The 14,197-nt window shown below is 48.0% G+C and overlaps 2 protein-coding genes across 2 annotated transcripts in view; one reads left to right on the plus strand and one right to left on the minus strand.

Moving 5' to 3' along the window:
* Positions 1 to 236: 236 nt before the first annotated feature.
* On the plus strand, positions 237 to 4,509 carry CIAO2A (cytosolic iron-sulfur assembly component 2A; the record flags this gene model as incomplete). Its single annotated transcript, XM_079540854.1, has 5 exons — positions 237 to 363; positions 865 to 1,029; positions 2,452 to 2,501; positions 3,608 to 3,653; positions 4,412 to 4,509. 5 exons carry the CDS (start codon positions 237 to 239, stop codon positions 4,507 to 4,509), a joined length of 486 nt encoding a protein of 161 aa, XP_079396980.1.
* Positions 4,510 to 11,765: 7,256 nt separating this feature from the next.
* The window catches only part of ADAMTS7 (ADAM metallopeptidase with thrombospondin type 1 motif 7), a gene marked incomplete at both ends in the record, with an annotated part of 45,280 nt that continues 42,848 nt past the window's right edge, over positions 11,766 to 14,197 (minus strand). Inside the window, one exon of the mRNA XM_079541158.1 lies at positions 11,766 to 11,938. Coding sequence (XP_079397284.1) covers positions 11,766 to 11,938 — 173 coding nt within the window. The remainder of the gene's footprint in view (positions 11,939 to 14,197) is intronic.

The raw sequence follows: 14,197 nt of genomic DNA on the forward strand, positions 1-14,197 counted from the left end.
AGCCTGCGAACGACGCGGCTCAGCAGTTTGTACGGTTAACGTCAGGGCTCGCCGCTCTGCAGCTGTGTAACCGCGGGAAGACGAGCAGAGCCCGGCAAGCGGCGCTTCCCCACGCCCCGCCCGCAGCGAGCGGCAGCCGCGCCCTGCAGCGCCCCGCCCCGCCCCTGGCGCACCTCCCTCCGCCGGACGGTGGCCGCGCGGGGCCGTTTCGCGCTCTCCCATGGCGGAGCGGGAGGATGTCGCTGGTGCTGGGGCTGCTGTCGCACACGCTGAGCAGAGTGCTGCGGTACTCCGGGCTGCGTAGGGGCTGCCATGCCCCGCCCCGCAGGGCCATGGAGCAGGACAAGGCGCTCGAGGTTTACGGTGACTGGCGGAGCTGCTGGGGGCCGCGCGGGGCGGGACGCGGGCGGGCCTGGAAGCGGCGGCGGAACGGGAGCCGCGCGGTGGCCGTAGGTTGTGCTTAAGGTGCTCTCGAAGCGTCATCCGTGGAGCCCGGGCTGAGGAGGGGAGGGCGGAGGTGGGAAGGAGGATCGACGTGGGAAAACGCGAAGGGCGAGCAGCGTTGTGTGAAATGCCGCACCGGAGCTTTGTGCTGGGATAGGCTGATTTTAAATCGCCTGCAGTTCTGAAGGTGTTCTATGTCCATTAGTAGGTATTGATTAGAATGGGATGGTGAAAGCAATAGCAAATACAGCAGGTGGTTCGATCTGCCCAGCTCCCAGGGAACTCGTAATGCACTGCTGGTATTTACAGCTGTGCCTCGGAACAGGATCGAAGCGAGCGCTGCCGGGAAGATGGCTTTTAATTAGAAGCATTAAGTTTAGGAAAGTGACTTTGTTGTCACTGGCTCATCTTCTGCTTTAGATATCATCCGAACCATCCGGGACCCGGAGAAACCAAACACTTTAGAAGAACTGGAAGTGGTGACGGAAAACTGCGTCAAAGTGAATGAGATTGGCGAGGAAGAGTATCTGGTTGTCATCAGGTTCACGCCAACAGTACCTCACTGCTCTTTGGCTACTCTCATTGGTAACATTTCTGTTTCATTACATCTTCAGCAATGAGTGCGAAGTTAATTTTAGATTGTCTGAATAATATTCTTATTAGTTAAAGTTCAGTATCGTTTTACCAGTGGTTTAGCTGTGAATTTCATCTTGAGAGCCCTTCTGGCCATACAAACAAGGAACAGAAGGAATGGGGAGTTGTTGAAGGTCGTATTATGGAATCACAGAATGGCCTGGGTTGCAAAGGAGCACAGCTCATCCAGCTCCAACCCCCTGCTGTGTGCAGGTCACCAACCAGCAGCCCAGGCTGCCCAGAGCCACCTCCAGCCTGGCCCTGAATGCCTGCAGGGATGGGGCAAGCAGGTCGTCTGTTTTTCTCACGTTAGGAAAACTTCAGAACAAAGCAGCTCTCAAAAATCTATTCAGAAGCAGCGTGGAACACAGTGTGTGACCTGTGAAGCAGGTTCCTCATTCTGTTGCAGGAAAAGATTATGGTGATTATTTTAAATAATTGGGTAGCACGTGTAAGAATAGAGGCAGTAAACAGTTGTTTTCTTGGTTTTGTTCTTTTTTTTTCCACAAACGTCCTCATCTGCACAGAGTTCTCTGAAGTGCTTTGGGGTGCATTTGCTGTTAGCACTGGCTCACCTGAGCACAAACCAGGGCTGCAGCGTGGCTGTGGCTGTCCATGTGCAGCTCAGTGTGGAGCCAGGTTGTGGGGAGACGTGCAGCAGTAGGGCTGTCCTCTAGCTGGGGTGTTGCTCTCCAAGACAAACTGCAGTTCTCTGCTCAGTCACTCTGGAGACTTTCTCAGCAGTACTACTTGCTATATACAAATCCATACTTGCATATTTTTGAAGTAAAATTCGAATGCTGATTGTTGATGCACAGCTTTTCTCTTATTGCAGCAGCTTATTTTTTGGTAGATTTATGTGGCCCCAAGGATGACGTTTTTTGAGTGCTATTTTCAATTATTTTCCAGTTCTGCATGTTAGACATCTAAAGTAGTGAAGTTATGAGCTTGAGTTCCAAATTGTTGCAGGCAGGCCTTGCAACTATTCTTCCAACATTTTGTTTTGGGTTTTTAACAAAAACAAGCTAAGCATTCTTCTCAGCATAGAGACAGCCACAACAGTAGCCAGAAAGCTCTATCAAAAGGGCAGAAGGCTGGAAATGGTGGAATTTGCATGCATCCAGTGTTTCTCAGGGGTGCTGGGGACCAAAACCTCCTAAGTTTGTAAGGCTGGTATGAGCTCAACCGAGAGACTGCCTGAAAAGGGTCAGCAATGTGATTTGGTCTCCTCTGTGGCTTTTGCTGCTCAGAATGCGGAAGGAAAAGGTTGCCAAGTATAGTGCTGGGTTTGATTGTTAAATACGTGTTCTCTGAAAATGCACCTCAAAACCTTGAATTTGACAGGGATGTCTCTTAATCTGCTTTGTTTACCAGGCCTTTGTTTAAGAATAAAACTTCAGAGATGCTTGCCTTTCAGACATAAGGTAAGATATCAGTTCTGAAACCTGCTTCAAGCTACAGGAGTAAGTACTTCCAATGCTAAGTGTTCTCTAAGAAAGGATATGCTGCAGGATTGAGCAACTTGCAAACCGTGATAAAGGATGAGTCTTTTAAACAGCCTGTTGTTTATGGAGGAAGTGAACATTACAGAGCAGGAGTACTGGAAGGGACCTCTGAATAAATGTGGTGATTCCTTTCCTTTACAAAACAGTTTGTAGCTTGTTACACAGCGTTGCTTTTTGAAATCTTTTGTTTTTATAGTTGCTAGCTTCATCTTCCCAGTTACAGCAGTGTGAAGCAAGGCTTGTATTTCTAGTAATTAGGAAGATGGTGATCTGTTACGCTGGACACATGATAACAAGTGGGTTTTGCTTCAGTGAGATAAAATAAGATGCACTGGACTTGTTTACTTTTCCTTTGCTACAGCAGTTCTATGACGTTTCCTTGCTGTTCTGTTTGTTAGACATTGTTGGTTTGTTTGTTTGGTGTTTTTTTTTGCCAGGCCTGTTCAGTTAAATGCATGAAGTCAATTTGGGCCTGCTTAGCATTTAGTCTTATTGTCTCTCCCAGGCAGAAACCAGATAATGTACCATGCCACCATTTCAGATAGAACATGTGTTTCTTCTCATTGAGTATGACTTAAAAGGAATATCTTTTTACAAATCTGTTCCTAAGGATTTCCAAGAGTTCTTAGCTTGTGAAAGTGACACTTGCAATTCTGGTGGCTTTCAAACAAATAGTCCTTGAGCTGTGACCAGCAGAGAACTTGTCAGGAAGGAAATGCCAATTCTGCACTCTGTTTCCAAGTAGCCCAGCTGCAATGGATTTTTCACATGAGCCATTGATATTAGTGAGACATGAATGCTGCCACAGTTTTGAAGGAGTGCTGAGGCCTCCTTGAATGGAGATAGATCTATTGCAACACAGTCACAAGGCTCAGATCAGTTGCTGTCATTGGTTCCCTTCCATTGTATAGGAACGTTTTGAAAGGTACAGATTCCATGCACTGTATGTGTTTGGTAGTTTTTTGTTTTGGTACTGAATCTATTTTACAGTTGATGAATGCATCTAACACTGATCTCTCCTCTAGCTGGAAATCTACATATCTGAAGGTACACATTCCACTGAAGAAGACAGTAAGTAGAGCTTTAGACTCTGTGTTCTTTGGGAAGTTGCTGTTGTGCTGCTCAGTTATTAGCATGAAGAACTTCCTGCCTGGTTGATGATCTTAACACTGTGAAGTTTATCTGTATTTTTAAAATGAAATCTGTAGGACACTGAATTCTTCCAGAGCTGCATTTAATCACCATCTCAAACAGCTGCTAAAGCCTCTGTTGAGGCGACGCCTCGGCCCCGTTCATAACCAGCAGAAATCTTTATGTGGGGGAAGACCAGTTCTTGCCATTAAATGACAAGACATTGAACCTGGAGAACACGGACTACTAATTTGTCACAAACTTCACACTTCAGTTGAAGACACTTGATTAGCATACTTTGTACCTTGTATTCTTTTCCTAAACAAGAAAAGCAGAAAACTTTTGGTTCTGATGGATGTTTTTTTGTGACTGAGTGCTCCCTCACTCTGTTTTACAATTTCCTGTTAACCTCTCAACTCCTTGGCTTTGTGCTCGGCTATACAACCTAGATGTCTGCCAGCACAGCAATTCACCATTTCAGTTTGGGCTGTTGTGCAAACTTCAGTCCTCTGCCTGAATAGAGATTTGCAGTGAGGTGGGCAGAACGCACCGTTTCTGTAACGCAGCATTTTCTCCCTCTTTGAGTTGGCCATTCTGGGGGCTTGGAGAAACCCCGCCTTGCACTTGTGCTCACGGTGCTGTATGCATAAAGTACCACTCAGAACTGCTTCTGACTTCACTTCTCCTATGTTTTGCAGTCAATAAGCAAATCAACGACAAAGAGAGAGTCGCAGCTGCGATGGAGAATCCAAACCTGCGTGAGATCGTGGAGCAGTGCGTGACAGAGCCTGACTAAGAGCTGCAGCACACACAGCATTTTGATACGTTTCTTAAAGTTATCTTTGTTTAAAAAAGAGGAATCAAAGCCTTGAGTTTAATACTTGAGTTCTTTTTATCTTCTGTATGTTTTTTAAAAAAATTGTTTATAAGATAGATATAAATTATGAAAAATCAGTCTCTAAAATAAAACAAAGTATATAGTGTTAAGAGTTTGTAATATCTGGTGTCCAGAGAAGTATTTTATCTCATTAAAAAATGAAACAGCACCATATGTATTGCCTTCTGATACACATTGTGACACAAACGCAGTTTTGCAGGTTAAATTTCTATGGTTTCAATCACCGCACTGTAAAAATAAAAGCTTCTTGTACTGAAATGCTGCTTTGAGATCAGCACCTTTTTTTTTTCTTTAGCTTAGGGTTTGGATTTCTGCTAGAGAAGTTAACGTTTATTCAACCTGTTTGTTTCCAGTGAACACATTAAAATTGAAATGAATTCAGTGAACCAGGAACCAAGCGATTGGACTGGAGCCTTTACCGAGACCCCATTTTTGCTAAATGTCTGTATTGTTTAGAAGTACATGTTTCTGATTCTGGTTTCCAGTTACCTTGAGGGTAAGTTTTCCTGTGGCGATGTGTTGCCAGTTTGATCCTGCTGTTTGTTGCAGCTTACCTGCAGCGTGGGACGGGAGAGAAGCCTGCAGCCTGTGGTCACCACTGTTCTTTTTGCTGCTCCCTCTCTAATCTGATCTGCAGCATCCATCATGTTGTCAGCTGTCACGTGTTTTCTCTCTGAAGTCCCCCGGGGTTCATTTCCTGCTGCAGCTGTGGGTTTGACCATGCACTTACTTTCCCTGAAGAATTAGGCGGATATTTCTCTCGGCTGTCCTCTGGGAGAAGTGATGTTCAGGATCCACAGCACAGCCACAGGAGGGCCCCAGTGCTGAGCCTGTGTGCAGCTGTGTGTGCTGCTGGCTGGCAAACCATTCCCAGATCCTGAGGTGTTACCTGGGCAGTGCAAAGCAGCTTGTGCAACTGGTTTTCCCCCAGGTAAAAAACTTGGGTTGGAGCCTTTCCCAAGTGGAGCTGTGATGACTGTAGCAGGCTTGTATTTGGTTAAACAGCGAGAAATCCTCAGTTCTGTGCAACATCTGTTGAGATTTCTGGGATTTGTAACCATTTTAATAATGAGCTTCATAAAGCTCTCCTGAAGGCATGAATGATGAATGGGTTCCATCTCGGCTGTGCGTTATGAATGGTGGAGAAAATGTTCTCCTTGTAGAACGACGCTCTGACGGATGTCACAGCTGTAATCTCCCTGCTTCAGTGCCAAAGTCCCACTTTGGTCAAAATCAACAATCTGTGTATTTACATTTCAGCTGGAATAGCCTACCACAATATATCCTAAAAGAGGCATTTAGAAAGGTTTTGTATTGGTTTTTTTTTTCCAGCAGGCTCTTGAAATGGCAACAGCTCCTGCCAGCTAAGTTTACAGATGAAGAGCAGAGGGAGATCTTTTCCTGTGAAAGAATTACATTGGTAGCGTGTGCTGTGATTCTCTTGGAAGGTCTGAGGCTTCCTCTGAGGCACTAACATGGTGAGATGATGAAATGCTGTATCGGCAAATGGCCACAAAGTAAAGGCACTTCATTCTCCAAGTACTTGGTGCCATGAGAATGTATTTCGTTTCCTCTGGAAGCATTTTTGGAAATTGTGTGTTTATTCACTGAGAATTTGTACATCACAGTTTTAATCACTGCATCTCCAAAGGCAAACTTAGAATGGACAGCAGCCCCCAGTAAGCTCACTAAGAGACTGTTCTGAAAGCAGTGACATTGAGCAGTGAGCAGGGAGCTTGCTTTGAGAATCTCCAGTAAGAGCTGACAAGAAGGGGAGCTTGTTTGTGAATTATTTTAGCATGATGGTGCCTGAAGGCTCCTGCTAACATTGGGCTCTACTTTTTTAGGCTCTTAAGGAAGAGACAGTAGGGGGTAATCTGCCATTTCAAACCTCCTAAATCATTCAGGATGCCCTAGGAAGGATGAGCAGCACCATGGCAGAGTAAACACAAAATGTGTTGCAAGCAGAAAATAAAATAGTTAACAGTCTTTAATTAATAAAGGATGCATTCTGCCGAGTTAATGGCCAGCAGCAGCCTGGCACTTTCTCCAGGAGTTTCAGAGCTGTTCAGCTGCTGGGCTGTGGTGGTTGTCGTGTTCCTTGCACCTTCGTTCTCGTTGAAGTCTCGGCAGGACTCGGTGTCACACATCATATCTGAAATGGCCTCAAGGCAATGTCTGCAAGTCTGCAGAGTCAGCTGAACAGAGTAAAACTTCACATAGAAATTGCCCTTTTAAAATTAAAGTTATGCTGACTTTATGAAATCGAAGGAATGTGTCATTTTGCTCCTTTTCAAAAGGAGAAAAACAAAGGATATTTTCCTAACTATTAATGGTTCGTGGAGAGAAGGAAACACACAGAAGTGTTTTGGAAGTGCTTTCCCACCAGGGGGAGCGCTGAGAAAGGAACTCAGAGACGGGGAGCTTTGCAAAACCCTGTGCTGCTGCTGCCTCCGGTTTTTATTTTCCCTTCTTCCTGCTTCAGGTCAGTTCTCCCCTGGCAGGGCAGCCCAGAGCCGGGGCTGAGAGCACTGCGGAGGGACAGCACAGCTCCAGGGCTGCTGTTTGCTGCTTGTCCTTGCTTTTGTGGGCTGCTTTACACGGCCCCAGATGTAAGTATGTGAACTTAAAGATAACTTTTTTTATCAGAGTCCCTGCTTTAAAGCTGCTGTTAGAGACTGGCTGCCGTCCCCTCAGCAGCATCTCTTTATCTTCTCATTGCACATTTTACATTTTTTGCCTTGAAGCAGGAACTTTCTCAGGAAAGCTCTGTCCCTTGAGGACATTTGCTTGTTGCCACCAAACATCCCAAAATAGCACATGTGCCTTTTCTCTCTTTGTCTCCTGCCATACCAAAAGCCCAGTGTCTGATCTCTTCTGCTGATACTCCGGGAGCTCCGTGGAAGGGGGCACTTTTCCTTCTGTGACATTCAAGAGAAGGAAAAAACAAAATACAACCACCTAAAACCTCTTACATGTTTGTGGTGAGAGATACACCTGAGAACAGTGAATTTGAAGACAGATCTGGACTTGTGTGACACACATTTGGAGTGCTTCTGTCTGTGTTCAGCCTGCTGCAGGTGTACCAGGCCTCCCAGAAGTGAATTGTAAGTTTAGAAGTTCAGTTGCTTGTGATGCTGGGAGCTGTTTGGATGTGAGGGGCTCTTTGCACCACTGTTGGCTGGGTAGTTCGATGGAACCTCTGTGGCAAAGCTGCAGCTGGCACTGCTTTGATGGCTGTTGTTTCTGGTGTATTATTTTCTGGGAAGCTATTAATTGCAGCCTTGAAACACACAACTGCTTTTCCTGTGCCGTACCCAATTGTGCCACGGTCCAGAGGCAGCTGTTCGATAGATCAGCACTGATGTGAATGATGTGCCCCAGAAGAAGCCTCTGCTAAACAGATTTTCAGAGGGCGAGGAGGGAGAACTCTGCCTGCACCCAGCACAGTTTGCATTGCACAGCAGCACTGTGCACTGTGTGCTACCAGCTGCAAGCAAAGCCTCCTCCCGAGGTCAGTGGGCTTCACCGGGGTAATTTCTGCTACAATTCCACCAGCTTCACGCTGATTTAAATGTAAGCGTATCCATGAGAAAGACCTGAAATATCCTGGGAAGAGGAAAAGGCATTTCTCAGGGAGGGAAATGGCAATGATTCGCTTTATTTCTCTAGAAATTTAATCCCAGCAGGGTTATCTCAATTCATTTCCTCATCCAATGCAAAAACGCTCCAGGTCATGGTTTCAGAGTCCCGACCTGTTTCATATAACCTTTAATTTAAATGAACAGCTTCTGGACTGTAATCAGATAAATGTGTGAGATTTGCACATAAATGGCACTGAGAGCCCGAGGGCAACAGGTGATGTTACTGCACTGCCTCTCCCTGTGCACACACGCTTGGCACCCAGCTGCAGCCCCACACTGCTGATGGGAACAAGGCAGTGAAGGCTGAAATATTTCATGCTGCTGCGGAGGCCTGCAGCTGTGCAAAGCAGAGCCTATCTGTATGTAACTCTGTGTTTACACACAGTTGTGAATAGGTGCACGAGGGTGGAGATGGCAGCAGCCTGCAGTCAGTCTGTGCTGCAGGCAGAGGATGGCATCGTTTACACCACGTACACTGAAATCTTCAATGGCACCAAACATTAAGACCAATTCATTTGGAACAGGAGATATTTTGCAGCTGTGCATTGCTCCAGTACTGGTTGCTGCTGTGGTTAAGCTTAAGTATAAATCCCAGCCTGCAGCACCCACTGCATTAACCCAGTGGGGAGGTGAACTGGCTGCAAGAGCAAAATTCCCTGCAGCACCTGACAGCTTAGCAGAGAAATCCAATATTCTTCACACTGGCCGAGTAAAACAGAGCAGACAAAGGTCAGTGAGACTTAAGAGTCCCACATTGGGAAGGTTCTCAATTAGTGGGAAACCCGCCTTTACTGTGTGGCAAATGAAGCATACGTGTTTTGCAGAGTTGGTCTTCAATGGGGTCTTTCTGAAGTAATGAACCAAAAGTATCTTACAATGACAAATCGAATGCATCCTGGTAACCACATATCCTGTATCTGCAACAAAAAGCATTGCTTAGGGCTCTCCCTGTGCACGGCCTATTAATAGCGAGTGCTCTGGGAGGGGAACGCTGCCCAGCCCAACACCTGCATGGGGTCAGTGGTGTGAGCAGCACCCAGCACTGCTGCTCTGCATCGTCCTGGCACAGTGCTGGCAGCGTGCAACTGCCCTGAGCTGTGCCTGCAGTGATGGATGGCACGCAGCCAGCCCCCAAGCTCAGCAAGCAGGGCAATTTACGAGGCCACACCTTTCCTGGAGGCACCGGGGCACAAACAGTGCTAGGAAAATGAGTAAGCATTGTCAGATGTGCTAAGAGAAAAGAGAATTGTGACGCCGGAAAACTGAGGCGAGTTCTGGGAAGAAATGACACCTGGCACGGCTGCAGTCCCCAGAACTGCACACTGTTGGGTGACAGAAAGGGCAGCTCAGTGACTGCATCATGGCACTGAGTTAGATCAGCTACTTACACATAAATCACCTCCAATGTACTGAAATGCATATAGTTCAGGCAGAATTTACACAATTCTTTCCACAAACACCTGAATTTCAATGTATGCTGCCTGGACTGCCTGTGGTGTCACATGCAGAACGCCACTGGGTTTGCTTGGTTGTTATGGTTAGCTCTGCAATGAATCAATTTGCACCACAAATCAGAGGCTGAAGCCTTTAGCTCCGGGAGCACCAGTGCTTTACCTCAAATCCACAGAGCTCAGATTGCAATCACACAAATCCCAGTTTCTATGGGCAGCCTTAAATGATTTTCAGATGCAAACTGACTGCTCCTCTCTGCTGCAGCTGAGATGAGAGCAATCAAACCCCTGCTGCTGCCAGGACCTAAACTGCCTCTGCTTAACTGAGTTTTCAGTGAAAAGCCCTTTAGAATTCCCCAAGGAGAAGAGAAAATATGAAACCCTTCAATTTCCTTCAATAACTGTTTAATTTAACACACTTGTGGGCAATAGCCATTAAAACCCAACACGTTTAGAGCTAGCTATTCCTTAGCAAAACCTAGGAGCGCTGACAGAAGCAAGGGACAGACGGTGCCAACCCAAAAGAAAACAGGAATGAACACAGGCTCTTAAAATGTAAAAATTTACACCACGTTTGAAAGGAATACAACACAAATGGTGAAGTCATGGCTTGTGTTTTACAGGCAAGTCACAGACAGGAATTCCCCTTGTTACGTGACACAGTTCTGCAGTTGTTCCAGACAGTACAACTTAAGCATCCGTCTGCGTGTGACCACACTGCTCAATGCAATGCAGTGATGCTGGGCTCTGTCCTTTTTCCACTAGCTCAGCACAAGCAGCGCTGTGTTCACAGTCTCCCAGTTTCTCAGCCTGCAGAGTAATACAGAAAGGAGTGCTACCAAAATGCACCCGCCCTCCTCCAGGAGCCAACCTAACAGCAAATCCTCCCTAAGGCCTCAAGGATTAACATACGAGCACTGCCGGACCAGCTGCCGGGTGCCTCTCATACAGTAGCACTTACTATAGTAAAAAAGAACCAACTAACTTTAACAGAAGTGCATCTACATAAGCAGAAAGGTTTTTAGCCTGGTAAGAGCACAGAAAAACACCTTAACCAACCATTAAAGTTCTGCGGTGTAACTGCATGCCGAAATCCAGTTGTGTAAGTACAATTCACTTTGCCTTTTGGGCTTTCACAAGGAAGGATGTGGCCAAATAAGAGCAGTGTTTGCCATGCACACGCATTGCTCACAGCTGGGGCTAGAACAGCTTTCCATCTCTTTCACTGATCCACTCAAGGGCCTACACTTTTTGACTCCAAAGCAATCTCTCACTTCATTCCTGCCTTGTATCCCCAGCCAGCCCCTCTGCTCCGCACACGGGTGGGGGCTTTTACAGATGAAGCCGTCAGCACAAAGAGGGCAGGGCCCCTGCATGCACTGCGAGCCCAGGGCTTCTGGTGGTAACTAAAGCTGAAAGCTTTCTTCCTCTGATCTCTCTCCGTTTCTTAAATTATGGTTATTGAGCTTCAGTGCGTAAACAATCCAATGAAAATTACAGAAATGGGTTGCCAGCTTCCAGTCCCTTAAGGGGGGAAAAAAAAATCCAAATGGTCAGCTGTACTGGTGGAATGATACTCATTTTATACATATAAAAATAACAATAGAAATCTAGAGTTCTGTGCTGGCCTGCCAACACCATCAAGAGGCTGAAAATATCAAACGATAGCACCATTAGCATTTCTGAGAAGACTCCCCGCATAATTGCTGCTTGAAGTTTCCCTTCCCTAACATGCTCTCTGTAATTGCTCAGTGATGGCTGTGACCCTAACAGACAGCTATGCCCATTCTGGCACAGCACACTTGGTGAGACCTGCACCCCCGGCCCAACCAGACATACTTCTCAGAGGGACCGTTTGAGCACCGTTAAAGTGTAGCACAAATGAAACAAATCATGCCTTCCCTGTGTTTTGCAAGAGCACCGTGTGGATCTTGGGCTGCGCCACCCTGTGCAGTGACAGAGCAGCACGGCTGGCTGGTCCCCAGCTCCCTCCTGTGCCGCAGGGCTGCTCCCAGAGCCGCCACGGGTCCAGGTGCTTTCTGGGCTTGGGATGGTCCTGTCACCTCCTGGAGGCCCGCTCGTCCCCGCGGTCCTGGTCAGGAGCCCCGTGGTGCCCGTGCTGGCGGCAGCTTTGGCAGCATTGCATGTGGACCGTCGGGAGGTGGCACCTTCCCAGCACCCGCAGGGTCTGGCAGAAGCTGAACGTCAAGCGGTCCCGCTCACAAACGAAGCCTAGAGGATGTGAGAGGACAAGGACAGCGTTACTGCGGTCCCACCGTGGCAGGCATTTGATAGGAAAATCAGCAAGCACTTGGTAGAGACTTCGCAAAATGCAGTCACCTTCCCCTCAGCACTGAGCAGCCATTGGTCCTCATTTCTAATCGCCAGCAGAAGCAAAATCTGTACTTCTACCTACAGCCTGCAGCACCTTTCCAGAGCAGAGAAACCACAATGGCAGGCGGGGCTGAGCCTGGGCCTTGTCACCACTGCATTGCACAGAGCAGCAGCCCCGGAGCCGGCTGCTCATCTCATCCAATCCTAGACTCCAGTTCAGTCTCAGTTCGTGGCCAGCGAATGCAACGACGAAACTGCAAATGTCTTCAGCGCCGTGTCGGGGCCTGGTGCTGCCAACAGCAGTGGTTGAATGTGGCTCTGCAAGCTTTCCTGGCCACACATCTCCCACCAGCACCCCAAAGCCCTCACCTCAGCGACAATTCATTTCTGTGTTGTGCTTAACTTGTTTCATCTCCTTCCCTTCCTGCAGGTGTCTCACAAACCTCCATGCTGTTCTGCAGACAGGCTTTGTTTTGGGAACTGCTTCTCCCCGGCCAGCTGCAGGAGCGGCGACTGAGACACGCAGGGCTTCCTCTGCCAGCAGCCAGGGAGCACTGAAGGCAGAGTGACACAGCCAGGTGCTTCATCCACTCCTTGGCTTCTGCCCACAGAGACTTGGCCTGAAAAACACCCTCACACTTTGCATGCAAGTCCCAGCGCTGAACATCCTGTGGAAGCTGAAGGAATCGGCCCCAGACCGGGCTCTGATGGGACAGACCCATCTCCAAGCACGCACCGTTTACAAGCCTGCATCAGGGGTTTGCTTCAGTTCTTAATTTCCACCTTTTCCAGTTTGTATGAATACAAGCACTGCACACTGCTGAGCCTCTAGCATCTCACACAGCTGTGTAAAACACTGAAATCACGTCTGTTCTAATTTCATCTCCTGTAGAAGTGATTAAACACGACGACAGCCCTTCTGTGGAAAAGGGCAGAGTGGCTGCACCCAAGTCCAGCAGCCCTGTGCTCCCCGTCCCTGTGCATCTCCTGCCCAGCACACACAGACGACCATGGGATGGCCCCACAAAAAGGCCATCTTTTCTCTTTCCCTAGGCACTTTTTGGCAGGGAATTGCCAGCGGTGGGGACAGAGCCAGGCAGCTCTGCAAGCACTGCCCTACACCATCTCCCTTTGGTGAACAAAGGGCTTCGTTTAGGGAAAGGCCAACGTCCCCATTCCCACCAGGGACAATCTGGTCCTTGGTGCTGAGAGCAAGGGACACAGCAGATGCAGAACAGTGTTCCCCTGCTTTTGGACTTCAATCGCAGCCTTCAGCCTGCCAGCAAGGTCGTCACTATCCTGCTCTAAAATTAATCTTCTATTTCAGTAGAGGTATTTCCTCTCTTCCTCTCTACCAACAGCTACTTCTGCACGGCTATGTGTCTGTGCACTGAAGGAAACATTTAATGCTGATGCTGCTGCCTGCTGGTGCTGCCGGCTCCAGCTGCTGCCACCAACCCGTACTAGCACTAGAGCTGGCCCTGTGCTGTGCTCCTTGCCTGGGTTTGGGTCTGTTCTGCACAGCATGACGCAGATTTCCAGGCAGAGCAGAGCTGATGAGGAATTGCTGGAAAGCCCTGAGTGGCTGTGGCAGGGAGCGGTGCACAACCCCAGCTCCACTTCAATAACAACACCAAGAGCACTGGAGCTGTTTGGCAGAGGGGAACGGCTTGCTCATGTGATGCTCCTTTGATGTCAGTCACAAGAATTGGTCACAAGCATCCCTGCACCACAGAATCCCTTTCACTGTGAGACTGCTGGACTCACAAATGGGTCTACAGTCGTGTTTGCAAGTGCTGCAGGTCACGGCTGCACTGAGCAGTGATTCAAATATACCTTCAGAGTTTCTGATGGGAGATGGAAGCCTCAGTTTCTGCTTGCAGAAAGCCCCCTTGCCCCCAAAGCTTTGTGCTGGAAATAGTTTGGGCACCTGGCTGCCACCCAAACTGCAGAGCTGCAAACAGCCTCAACCATCTCAGCTGCTGAAACCCCTGCACTAGGGCAGGACTCAGTGATCACTGACCATCAGCTGCAGCACGGCTCTGGCAGCATGGCGTGGGCTTCCTGCAGCATTCACAAAGCTGTCGGGTTGGGTTGCTGGCTTGGATAGCAATGCTGAGCAGGAGAGGTGGAGACAACAGCTATGGCCCAGGCAGG

The sequence above is a fragment of the Tetrao urogallus genome, assembly GCF_951394365.1.
Source record: "Tetrao urogallus genome assembly, chromosome: 11".
Lineage (NCBI taxonomy): Eukaryota > Metazoa > Chordata > Aves > Galliformes > Phasianidae > Tetrao > Tetrao urogallus.